Raw genomic sequence first — 13375 nt, forward strand, 5'->3', positions numbered from 1 at the left:
TCTGAATAGCCAAAACAATCTTGAGAAAGAAGAACGAAGCTGGAAGCCTTGTACTTCTTGACTTTAAAACATATTACAAATCTACAGTAACCAAAACAGTATGGTATTGGCATAAGATAGACATATAGACCAATGGATCAGAGTAAAGAGCCCAAAATAAACCCACACATATACAGTAAAATGATATTCAACAGGGATACCAAGACTACACAATGGGGAAAGGATAATCTCTTCAACAAATGGTGTTGGAGAAACTAGATATGCATGTAGAAAAGAATGAACTTAGACCTTTATATTACACCATACACAAAAGCAACACTTAACACTTATATAAAAGGAACATTGTAATCTTCAAAAGCCCCTTTATTTTAAGATACCAATTTATTTTATATTCCTAATTTTACTGTTACTTGACATATTTAATTAAGAAAGACTCACTGAGAGAACATTAGGGTTGATAGTTGGTTTAAGTACTAAGCAGTTTTGAGCAATACAGCTATTGGGCTACAGAAACCTAAATTATGAAAAAATGCAAAGACCAGTGATTATATGAGGAAAAGAGTTAAATTAAGCATCTTAAAAATAAAAAGGGACAGTAATCTTAATATTAGATCAAAGTAGAGAATACATTTGGAAAATGGAAGTCACAAGAAAAACAAGTCCCCTCAAAAACGGAGAACAAAAGAACAAATTCATCATTGATGGAGAGAAGAAGATCCACTACAACTCATATACCCTAGAGACATTTTCCTTCACAAGCAAACTGAAGGTTACTGAGATAAAGAGAAGATGAAGAGTTGTAACGATGACTTTTTCTCCATTCCCACATGGACATCTTTTGTCCTGAAAGCATGTAGGACGCAAGGTATAATGACAGACAAGCAGCATTAGCTGATGTCCACTCAGATGCCTTAACTGCAGAAAGGCTGGGAAGCTGTCAAGAGGACACAGGATTGGCCTTTGGATAGCTGTGTCCAGAAACCAATCCAGTCCCAGCATTGAGCAGTTCTCCCTCCCTTTCCCTTCTTTTTCCTTTCTGGACTTGTGTGGTCTGGCAATGAATGACTGTCTTCTATCAGCAGCGTGCCCGGGCTATAAAGGATCACCATCTTTCTTTCCATAGCAAAGCGCAAGGAAACTTTACTTGCCTGCTTCTAAAAGTAAAGGCAAGAAATGGCAATGAAAACAATTCTAAACTAAAAGAAAGTTATCTTCATTCATCACCTTAAAAACACCTTTGTTCCTGTATGGAGCTTTTTCATGATGACTACGCATTGACTATACAATAATTAATTGAGGTTTTCACAAGCAAACCTAATTTATATATTTGGCATATATAAATAATAAATATAATAATGGATTACAAGCTTCTTCTAAACTAGAAAGCGCTACAAAATTAAGTTCATATTGTTTTAAGCGAATATATATATGGGTATACATGTGTGTGTGTGTATATATATATATATATATATGTATATTTGTTAATGCTGTTCATCTTCTGATAGATAAAAACACATTTTCTATGTTATTTAAGAAAGAACAACAGTATTTTCAGCTTGCCTATTGTGACCTGCCATTAGAAACTTGCCCTCTTGGACTCAGGGCCCCACTTATCATAGACCATAAAAGCCACAACCTTGGATATCTAAGTATAAACCAGGCCGGTATTTCTTTCAAGATTAAACTCTAAGGAATAGCTCTATAAAATGTAGAAATAATAGAGCTTTGAGCATAAACTGATATGGAGTAAAAAGAAGTTGGAGTAAAAACTAGACAAATATGTCTTATTGGCTCTATGCACCAGCAATTTTTAACAAAACAGTCAGACAAACTCAAAAGATATATGCAGTTTTATAACTCTTTCTGTATAGAAACCAAGACACACTGGATCTCACTTTTTAAACTCTTACTTTCTTTCTAGGTGAGTCTCAGATCAGTCATCTTATTTAGTCTTCTATGTATAGTTATGGATCTTTACCACTATTCCTTTGATGCACTTGGAGTTACTGTTAAACCTACTGCATCAGTGTAGTTGAACTTTATGTTTCCTATAGCACATATATTTATATATCATTAGTACTCCCCATTGTGACAGAATGAAGACTCTGAAATGCAAAATCGTATGAAGGGCTCACAACTAACAGAGAGAGAGAGAGAGAGAGAGAGAGAGAGAGAGAGAGAGAGAGAGAGAGAGAGAGAGAGAGACAGAGAGACAGACAGAGAGAGAGAGAGAGAGAGAGAGACAGAGAGACAGACAGAGAGAGAGAGAGAGAGAGACAGAGACACAGAGAGAGACAGAGACAGAGACACAGAGAGAGAGAGAGAGAGAGAGAGAGAGAGAGAGAGACAAAGAGGGAGGGCAGGGGAGAGGGATGGAGGTGGGGGCACAGTGGCTGAGAGGGGCAGAGAAAGAACAGAAAGAAGGAGAGACAGAAAGAGAGGGAGCTGACTGGTGAACATTAAGAAGTCCAACATAGGAAAAAGTCATTCTCAAAGACTTTGGGAACTAAAAGTTAACATATCTTTATTTTTAAAGTATATACTTATACATTTTAGCTCTCCCTTACTCCACGCAACTCATAAGCCGTAATACAATGACTTGCTTTTTATACTGCTTTAGGAACACAAAATATCTTTCTCATTAATGATGGTGCCTTCATAAATGTGGTTTTACCATATTAAACAAAACATTGTTCATATTATTGTTATATTTCAAATAAGAAAATAGCCTATTTATCTGTTGACATAATTAAAGTCTCAAGTGAAAACTATACTTACTAATTATTTTCTTGTTCACAACTAAAATATTCAAGAGCCATAAGTTAAAAATTAATTTGCAGTGTCATAAACGTGATCATTTTTTGATTCCTACTGACTGACTTCCCTACAAGTCAGTGTGTAAATCCATCTCTAGTGTGCTTTTTAAGTGTAACGTACACACATATTTAGAGACACAATCAAAACGATTTTATATGGGAACTGTCCATTTATTGAGTTGCTATGAATCACATAATCTTTCACAAGATTTTCTACTGTGAAATTTAAAAAGCATAGTTCCTCTAATACTGCCAGAAATTTGCCAAGGATCACCCATGTCTTTTGTCATATGGTGCCCTTCACTTATAAATTCATCATTCCTGTGAAAATTTAGATTTTAAAAAATAAATACCCCACAGGCATATGTATTTTACATACATCATACATGGACAAAAAAAATGGAAAGAGCTGTGTTAAATAAAGTTAAACATGCTTCTTTGATATAGGGTACTTCAAAGGATTTTGAGTGTATGCACAATTTCGAATTTGGAAGCAGACTTTTCTTTTTTCCTTCGATCAATGAGGCACTAGTATCGCCTTGGAACTTTCTAAGCCCTTCCATTAATCTGTTTTTCACAACTTTACCCAGTACCAAACATACAGTAGCTCACTAGCAACATGGTTAGAACTTATTTTTTACAACAGTTATAAATTCCAATAATAAAAGTTTAATTTATATACTATTAATGGTAGTACTTGCAGAAAAAAAAAAGATCATTCAGGACTCTATTGTGAAGTTGAAATAAAGGACATCATTTTTATGTTGGCAACGAAACTCAGCATTTGATTATGAAATCATGCAACTATTAAATAACGGCTATCAAACAAGCATGTTTTTTGCTCTTTTGCTCACTAAATTAAACAAAACATACTATCCCTGTGCTTGAAATTTGATTTCTAGCAATTTGTTTTTAATTATATCCGTGGGTGTTCCAGAGTTCTCTCCTATTTCACTTTATGATTACTGACTTTGAACTGAATACGTCACTTGCCAGCATGGAGAAAGACAAGTAAACAGTGGAGGAAATCGTGGCTTATTCATCTGAAAGAGCACACTCTGGCACAATTATGCTTCCGGGTTTTGTATGATGCAATACCTGGACATCTATACAGCTTTCTTGCCTGTGCAATATCTCCTTTGCTTAAACGGGTTCGCTGACCAATTGCTGGACGTATGCCATTATCATCACGAGAGGGGAGAATAGTATCCAGAAACATCCCCCTGAAAAAAATCAGAAACAAGCCACACATAAGTCACCAAATTAAGACAAACATATCCCTTACAACTGTAAGGTTATTGTTTTTCAAACTCAAGTCAATCAAAGGGGAAATACATCAATGTTGAGCTTTAAACAGCGTGCCAGACTTTCCTCAAAGTAGAAAAAAAATTGTGCGTTAATGTATATGCCTAGCATAAAGTCAATGATGACATTCACTTTTTCCTTAGACATTTATATTATGATTTTTAAAATCAAGAATTCTATAATACCTTGTTTCCCTGAAAATAAGACCCAGCTGGACAATCAGCTCTAATGCGTCTTTTGGAGCAAAAATTAGTATAAGACCCAGCCTTATCTTGGAGGAAACACGGTAAGTCTCCTACCAAGTACCCCATGGCTTTTTGTTTTGGTCTCTCAAGCAGAAAGATCCATTTAGGTTTTACCAAGTTGTAAAACAATGCTTCCTCATAGAGATATATTTTCTTTAGGAAAACTTACAATAACATTTTTGAGGTTACTAAAATTGCAAAATTCAAATGAAATATATGTGTGTGTATAATATATGTGAATTTTTTTAGTTAAACTACTAATTTAACCTCAGTATTCTTCTAAGAATACTTCTTCCAAGTATTACAGTATACGTTAAAAGTGCAAGGAAAAACAAAGGATGTCAAATTTTAATAAAATAATTTTGTGACACACACGCGTGTGCACACACAGAGCATAACATTTTCATGTATATAGTGCAAAACGAATAAGCAAAAAAACTAAGCAATGCCTTGATATGCTAAGCTACACATACTGAGTTGTTTTGCACCCAAGATTGTAATAAAAACTCACTGTTTTTCTTATTATGTATGACTAAAATTCTAAGTATCATGCACTAAAGATATAGCCTAATTTTGCAATGAATATCAACTTTTATGGCTTTCAAGGAAATACTGCGTTTAAAACTTAAATGGACTGGGAGACTATTCCAAATGGTAAAAAGGATGGAGTATGCATATGAGGATTTTCAAAAAAAAAAAAAAGAAAAGAAAAAAAAAGAAAGAAAGAAGCTCTCTGTAAAAGCATTTTAAATTTAGGAATACAATTGTAAAAAAAAAATCTTTTAAATTGGGATGAATGACAGGATAATCATTTCCAAGACTTATAAATAAGTAGTGTTCAAGTTGCAGGTTAAAAGAACATTTTCCACTTTACCAATTCCTTCCTTTAGGAAATATTTATCAAGCACTGTTATAGGTCTGGATTTATACCAATAAATAAAAGACACAAAAATTCCTCCTCATGACTCTCACATTCTAACGGGGGAGAAAGACATTACATAAAAGATAGTGACAGATAACTGAGATAGTGACAGGTACTACAGAGGCAAATAAAGAAGATGTATACTGATTGTCCAGTGACAGAGTAACTTTTAAATAGAGTGATCAAAGAAAAACTCACTTGGAAGTTGACATTTAAGCCAAACATGAAGGAAGTAAAGGTCAGGGCAACATGAATAACTGGGAATAGAGAGTTCCAGAGAGAAACAACAAGAAATACAACAACTCAGAGATGGGGGGACCCCTAAAGTGTTCCCGTGTCAGAGAATAGAACTTTTAGCCTAAGGAAAACTGATAATATCTGAAAGATGATAAACAGAAGGGTGACAGGATCTGAGTAATTGATGACTGACCTTTTGGCTTCTTGATAAATGAACTTTAGATAAAACCTGCATCACTCCAACAGAGAATGGAACGCTTTAAAACCAAATCTAAGTATCTACACAACTCCATATATGTAGTACCTGAGATGCAGGTAGGGAAGGGAAACTAACAATTTATGGAAATTAACCATCAAAAGTGAGAGCTTGTACATACTTAATAAGCTGCAACTCCAGCTAGGCCAGTGCAGTTGAAAGAGTTGAACCACAGGGTAACAGTGAGAAAAGCTATTCTTCAATTATGCTGTGTGAATCAACAGATTACTAAGTAGGTGAGTCCAAATTAATGAAGCGTTACAATTTCTGTAGTATTCAGAACTAATACAATATTCATTATTCTCTATTTCTAAAAACAGATTCATTGTTTCCAGTTTTCAAAAGAAATTACATTTTAAAAGGTCAAGGACATCTTAGTGTATGTACTCAAACTCAGACAATAGAATAATTTTTTACTTATTCTATCTACGGAGGTAAACTCCCTTTCATTCAGAAAGGGGTCAGTCACCCATTCTTTAGTTCTTTCTTTGTGGTCAGGAAGTTAACAGTTCTCTCCCTTGACATCCAGGCCATTAAGTAATACAGATTCTTTTTTGAACACCCTCAGTAAGGCACTCTCAACGCCAGAGACAGATCACAGAGGGCTTCAATTACTAATCTTCATTTGTTTTACCTCCATTAGAAGAGTGGATTAGTTATGCTTTTTTAAGAAACTCGGTAAAATTTTATAATTCTTTTACTAAGGAAAAATGGGCAATCCCAGGTAACAAGCGTCTACATTACACGTGCATATAAAGGTCCCATATATGTAGCTCTATTCTTCCCACCAGTAAGTACCTAAATCTGCAGATGGGCTATATTCATGAAAACAACTAAAACTTTTATAGACCCTGTAGGTCTAGAGTAGAAGAAACTATAAAACTTCAAATACTTACATGAACAGAATGAAGGACAAAAAACACGTGTTTGTCTAATTAATGCAGAAAGAGTGACAAAATTCAATACCATTTCATTATAGAAACACTTAACAAAATAGGAATACAAGGAAACTACTGGAACATAATAAAGACCATATATAAAAAACCTACAGCTAACGTTGTATTTAATGGTGAAAAACTGTAAACTTTTCATCTAAGATCAGGAATAAGGCAAGACTGCTCTCATCACTTCTATTCAACACAGAACTAGAAGACCTCGCCAGAGCAATTAGGCAAGAAAAAGAAGTAAAAGGCATGCAGACTGGAAAGAAAGAAGTCAACTTATCTCTGTTTGCAGATCACATGATTTTATATGTAGAAAACCTCGAGTCCACACACAAAAAAGCTATCAGACCTAATGACACACTACTCAAAATGATCTACAGATTCATCACAATCCCTATCAAAATCTCAATGGCATTTGCAGAAATAGACAAAAAAGGTCCTAAAATACATACGGAATTTCACTGGACTTTAAATAGCCAAATATTTTTTTTGAAAAATGGATAAACAAAAGGTGGTACCTGGATGCCATGAAATGCCATTTAGCCTTAAAAAGGAAGAAAATCCTGTCACATGCTACTACTTGGATGCACCTTGAGGACATTGTGCTCAGTGAAATAAACCAGCCATACAAAGACAAATACTGCGTGATTCCACTTAATGAGGTGTCTAAGTGGCCACATTCACAGAAATAGAAAGTGGAATAATTGTTACCAGGGAATGCACGGAGGGGAAAAAGAGGTGTTGTTGGTTAGTGGGCACAGGGATTCCATTGTGCAAGATGAAAAAGTTCTGGAGAACTGTTTCAAAACCATGTGATGTGCTTAACACTATTGAATTGTACACATAAAAATGGTTAAGATGGTGAACATTTGTTTTGGGTTTTTACCAGAGGGACACAGAGAACGAGAGAGAGAGAGAGAGAGAGAGAGAGAGAGAGAGAGAGAGAGAGAGAGAGAGAGAGAGAAACTTCAAATACTTTGGAGGTGGTGACTGAGACCTGTGCCAAATATTTCATCAACAGAAATACAATGGTTTAAATCTAGGCTTGAGTTAATAAACATCCAACACACATCCTCTTTAAAGATCAAAACAATAAAATATTGTTAATGGGATCAATTCTTCTGACAGGTAGATATGGTTTCTTTCACCACAGAAATACAAGTTTATTAGAACAACTAAATAGGATAATTTTAAGATAATTAATAGGTCTAATCTGATTAGTAAATCTGGTGTTGATGAGGGTTTGGATGGTGGACTCCAGGCAGCAAGAGCAGAATGGCTTATGAAAAAGAAGCAATTTAAACATAGAAAAAAAATACAGAATGACGAGAAATATATATTTTAAACTTTGGTATAGATTCATGATCTATCAAATATTGAAAGAATAAATTACTTTTTTCCACTTTTCAGTACCTCCTGTGTTCCAAAGAATCAAAATGCAGTTTAGTTTTAAATAATATACTTCCACAGCACACAAGAGGCACCATGCTGAACTGGGAACAAAACCTCCAGTTGTTCCATGTTTCTACAAAACATTCAATTCCAAGCAATGACGAAAAATTTTATAACTCTTTAGAAGTAATTTCAGGCCAAATTTATGGGTATATGTCTACCAAAACCTAAATTCAATTCCAGAAACAATAGGTATTTGGAAACTTATTATATTTGAACATATGTGTGTGTGTGTGTGTGTGTGTATTTAAGAAAGTAATAAAAAATTAACATTGAATATTTAATAATAAAATTAGGTCTTTTGAAAAAGCATAATTTAAAAATATATCCACATATTGAGAATTCATTTATGCATCCTTCTTTATTTTTTACCAAGAATTTTTTTTAAAAAGGGTGATTAATTTGATTTTTTAATCTTCTTCCTGACCCTGAATTTAAAAGCAGATGTTGATGAATTGTGAAATGGACACACGTGTGCCAAAAGAATGACTTACAATGGACATATGAGTGTAAAAATGGGCATAAAATAGGAAAAAGGGATGACTTCAATGGTTTAACAGTTCCAAATTCCTTACCTGGGAACTATTTGCTTGACAACATTATCTTTAGAATAAAGCAATCAAAACCCAAATTTATTGCATTCTTTAAATATAGCATTCAATCATGAGTAAAATAATTTTAAGGTTGAGAAATGATGAAATTCTAAATTATATAAAGTAAAATTTCTTCCTAACATGTTCTTTGAGAACTAAAACAGTATAGCAGTTTTTGAGTATAACCAGTACTTGAGCAATAGAAATACACAGTGGAAAACTCCAGTCACATAGAAAGCATAATATTCCAACTCAACAACTGAGTAGTACACTTATTTGACTTGTGAATGACTAATTTTCATTAAATAATGATTTGCCAATTTAACATGCTGATTTGATCATTTTAATTGAATTTTTTATGATTTAGTAGTAAGAAATAGTTTAAATACTTTGTATCATTTTAATTTTCACTTTGAATGTATGTATTTGATAGGAAATGTGAAAATATATATATTTTTTAATTTCAAATGTCTGGTGTTGGCTATAAATGTCAGTCAAGTATTTATGTACTTTATGCAGCAATATTTGAAACTGGTGCTAGTTCTAATGTTAGACATAGCTTTGTGAGGAGCCACACAGAGGAAAGGAATTAAAAGTCAAAAGGTATAACCTGAGACTCCAACCTTGAGAAGGTGTTCCTGGCATAGTGCATGATACTGTCAAAATCGTATCTTTCTCCCAGTGAGTTCACTTCTCCAGGCTCCATCTTCAGAAAATTGTACTCTTGACCTAAGAATCGGACACAAATACATTTCAGAAGCCTTGTAACAGATGGACAAAGGAGAGCTCACCCTAGGCCTGCATCTTCTCTTTACTAAATGGCTAATTCCATGCAAGTTATAATTACATACTAACACCCAGGTTATGCAAAAATATCCGTCTATTGCCGCTGTGTTCACTTAATATTATATTAAAAGAGTAATGCTGAATTTCATTAAAAAGTTCATTTCAGCAAAAGGTGGATTGCCAAAAGCATACTTTGGGGTTTTTTTCTATCTATACTTTTTTACATTCGCATGTTTGTTTCTTTAAAATCTTATTATTTTTCAGTACCGTAGGAATGATTAGAAAAAGTTACATTTTTACTTAATGAGTTTCCCATCTTCCTCTTATGACTACGTTTGCCAAGACTGACAAAAACTCTCTGCTGTTTGATTTATACTTTTTCTATGAAATACTGAGAAAAATATTTTTTAAATATTGGTATATACATACAGCAGGGCAGATTATAGATATGTGACTTTGTCACTAAAGGTAAAACAGCACCAGCAAATTTCATTCAAAACTGAAACAAAAATCTCTGATGAATCCACTCCAAGTTGGATTCATTTTTGATGAAGAATATGTTTTAGAAGAATAGGCCTCCTCTTGAAGGCGTATTCTAAAATGGATTAAAGTAATCCAATCCTTATACCGATTTGGATCCTATCATAGTCACTAATTTTGCATATAAATGCAAAGTTAAAGTCTGCACTTATTAGACATTACCCTTGAATTACACTTGATCTTAAGTTTCTGAGCTGGGGCAAGTCATAAATTTGTTGAAGATTAATCTCCAACATGAATTCTTTCATGCTAGAATTGAACTCTCAATCAATAAATTATTATTTTTTTTACTGGCATGAATGTTAAGTCAGCAAAAGTATGAATATAAGAAGATTAATCTCCAACATGAATCCTTTCATACTAGAATTGTGCTGTTATAGTAGTTCTGAATACCCAGGAACTCTAAATCAATAAATTATTATTTTTTTATTGGCATGAATGTTGAGTCAACAAAAGCATGAACAGCCATGATTTGCTTAGCACTGTGTTAAGCGTTATACATTTATATACTATTTATACATATCTTGTTTGTTTTAGGTACATATTTATGTTGAACCAGAGCCCTATTTTCAAGGGTAAGAATAATTCTTGAAAGTTACTTCCTTTATGAGTTGTTTTGTCCACATAATAGAGAAAACTTAGTAACTGGTTAACAGAAAACTTCTTCTCATTTAATTAGTAATTGAAATAATTTTCAGAAATATTATGTCCTTTTTATTTCTCTCCTAATGATACAAAACATTAAATGAGCCTTGATAGCTGGCTCAGGAATTAGAGTCTTCCATTTTGGGAGTACACATAGTCTTTACTTCTCTTTGATATTCAATACTACAGGTTATTTTATCAACCTTGAAATGATCTCTTCTCCGAGACATCACAAACATTAATTTCCTGCCTCTTAAACAAAACCTTCTTAGACTTTTGGAGGATTTTCTACAAAACGTTGCTTTAAATATTGGTGTTCCACATTTTCTATACTCAATCTTATTTTCTTCTCCTTCCAGCATTCTGCTACATAGTCAAATTCACTATCAATCTTCTACCCTAGATATATCCTCAAGTTTAGACTCACCTTTCCTTTGTCTACTAAGCAGCTCAACTTGGATTATCCAAAGGCTTCTCAAACTCAAGGAAATGCTAAATGAAATCATTATTTGTCTTTCTCCTCTCAACAATATGTTGCTTTGTCCATATTTCTTACTTCATTTGATGGTTCCACCATTCATCCAGTTGTCTAAAAATAAAACCTTGAAGATTTCCCCTTACATAACGACGTTCCTCTTAAAGTATTTTTGAAAGACTATTCCTGCTTATTCCTTTTGACTGTGCGACCTTATTGGGAACTTAGTCATCGCATAAATTACTTAAGTTTCTAGTCGGTTTCCCTGACTTCAGGTTCATCCTCCTCATCCCCACTTCCTCATTCTCAGTTAATGAGCCTCAAAATGAAAGAATTATTTTTTTCTGTTTTTAATCTGAACTCGCTCCGCTTGCAATCCTTTAAATACTCCCCAACAACTAAAGTATAAAATCTAAGCTCCCTAGCTTCATATAAAAGATCCCCTGTAATCTAACCTCCCTAAGTCATTACCCACTAATTTCCCACTTGTAACTTACCACGAAGCTACAACGGGCAAATCAAAATGATTCAGTTTTCTGTATGTGTTGCTTTGATCATGAATTTTTTCTTCAGCTTAGAAATTCCATAACTCTTTTATGCACTTAGAACACTTCTACTTACTTCTAAATCTCAGTTCCTTTGTGACATCTCCCTTCACCCTCCAAGGTACATTTTGTCACACCTTGTTTGGACACTCTGGTGTTCTCAACATATGACTATTGTTAATTTTCTCACTCACTGACAATTTGTATATATGTACATGCGCCACATTAAGCTTTGTGTTTTTCAAGATAGTATTTCCAACATCTGATAGTGTGATGAAAAAATAAATAGATCATGCTGTTAATTACAAGAAATTCTAAATAACTCAATGGTTATAACTTGAAACTGGCCATGAATAAGTAAACAAACACACATTTTTACTTTGCTTATACTTGAAATACATACTACCTTATAAGACAATACCAACGAATAAGATTTTTCTTTTGGCAATTGAAATGTACTAATCTTTATGAATTTCTGAATGTTAAAACAAATAAAAAGCTTTAAAATGAGACTGTTATCACACATTAACTGCAAGAGAAAATTAAATTTTAATTACATATTTCAATGGCTGAAAATATTCTTAAGAATTTGTCTTTAGGGTAGTCAGGTTTAAGAGAAATCTCAAAGAAACTATTTAGACTATCTTAAAAATGACTCATTTCCCCTGGAATTTTCTCCAGAAATCATTCCTGGTATAACATAGATTCCTATGGTAGCAGCACTTTTCATGGAAAACCGTGGATTCTTTCTAAATCCCTACAACTTACAGTATAGAGCAAAGTGTAGAAAATACTTAAAAAAATAGTATTTAATAATATTAATTTACAGTTCAATAGCCTATACTCAGAAAAACACAGAAGTTTAGAAATAAAACAGCTAAACCTTAAGGAAAAAAGCAAGCCCCCCCCAAAAGAAACAACAAAAAAACACAGTATATCAGAAGGAAAAAAAATTTAAAAATATAGCACCATTGTGGGTATTTTTTAATCAAGCAAAATACTGATTCTACCATATCAAAAAAATCAGTTCTCATTTTTTAAAAGAACTTAAATTATAAATAGTATAAACACAATTAAAAGATAATTGAGTCAACCTTAAACCCAATACATTCTGCAGCCTCTTACCTGGCTGGATATTTTCTCTTATGATGGTTACATGGTTATCTCGATCTGGTCGTGTGTGTTCATGCCAAAAGCCTATCACATGGCCCAATTCATGAACAACAATTCCAAATTTATCACAGTTCTTGCCAATGGAGATGGCCTGAGGTCCATTTCCCCGCCGACCTACATAAGAGCAGCATCTGGAATAAAGTAGAAAGAGGAGATGGTGGTGGAAAGGGAGATGCTGGATGAATTACAATATGGTGAAACTTTTGTAAAGAATTGTGATGAACTACAAAATCCAACATATTCAGAGGCAGAACAGCCTTTCATTAACAAATATGGCTAACTTCTAGTATCCTGGTAAATTTATATACAACAGAAGTCTCTAAACAATCACTTGAAGTGCTTTTGTACTAACTCATATAGTAGAAGTTATGCCTTAAATCATTTTTAGGAGTTGAAGATAAATTAGAAAATAAATACTTACAATGATGATTAATGTGGTAT

The 13375-nt window shown here is 33.5% G+C and overlaps 1 protein-coding gene across 5 annotated transcripts in view; it reads right to left on the reverse strand.

The window, feature by feature from the left end:
• The window catches only part of TLL1 (tolloid like 1), a 169657-nt gene that overhangs the window by 65392 nt on the left and 90890 nt on the right, over positions 1–13375 (reverse strand). For all 5 annotated transcript variants that reach the window (XM_088792448.1, XM_088792449.1, XM_088792451.1 and 2 more), the window contains 3 exons: positions 12887–13065; positions 9394–9499; positions 3915–4039 (listed from right to left, as the gene is read on the reverse strand). In XM_088792448.1, coding sequence (XP_088648574.1) covers positions 3915–4039; positions 9394–9499; positions 12887–13065 — 410 coding nt within the window. The remainder of the gene's footprint in view (positions 1–3914; positions 4040–9393; positions 9500–12886; positions 13066–13375) is intronic.

The sequence above is a fragment of the Rhinolophus sinicus genome, chromosome 15 (genome assembly GCF_057876585.1).
Source record: "Rhinolophus sinicus isolate RSI-liver-muscle chromosome 15, RSI-T2T, whole genome shotgun sequence".
In the NCBI taxonomy this organism is placed as follows: domain Eukaryota; kingdom Metazoa; phylum Chordata; class Mammalia; order Chiroptera; family Rhinolophidae; genus Rhinolophus; species Rhinolophus sinicus.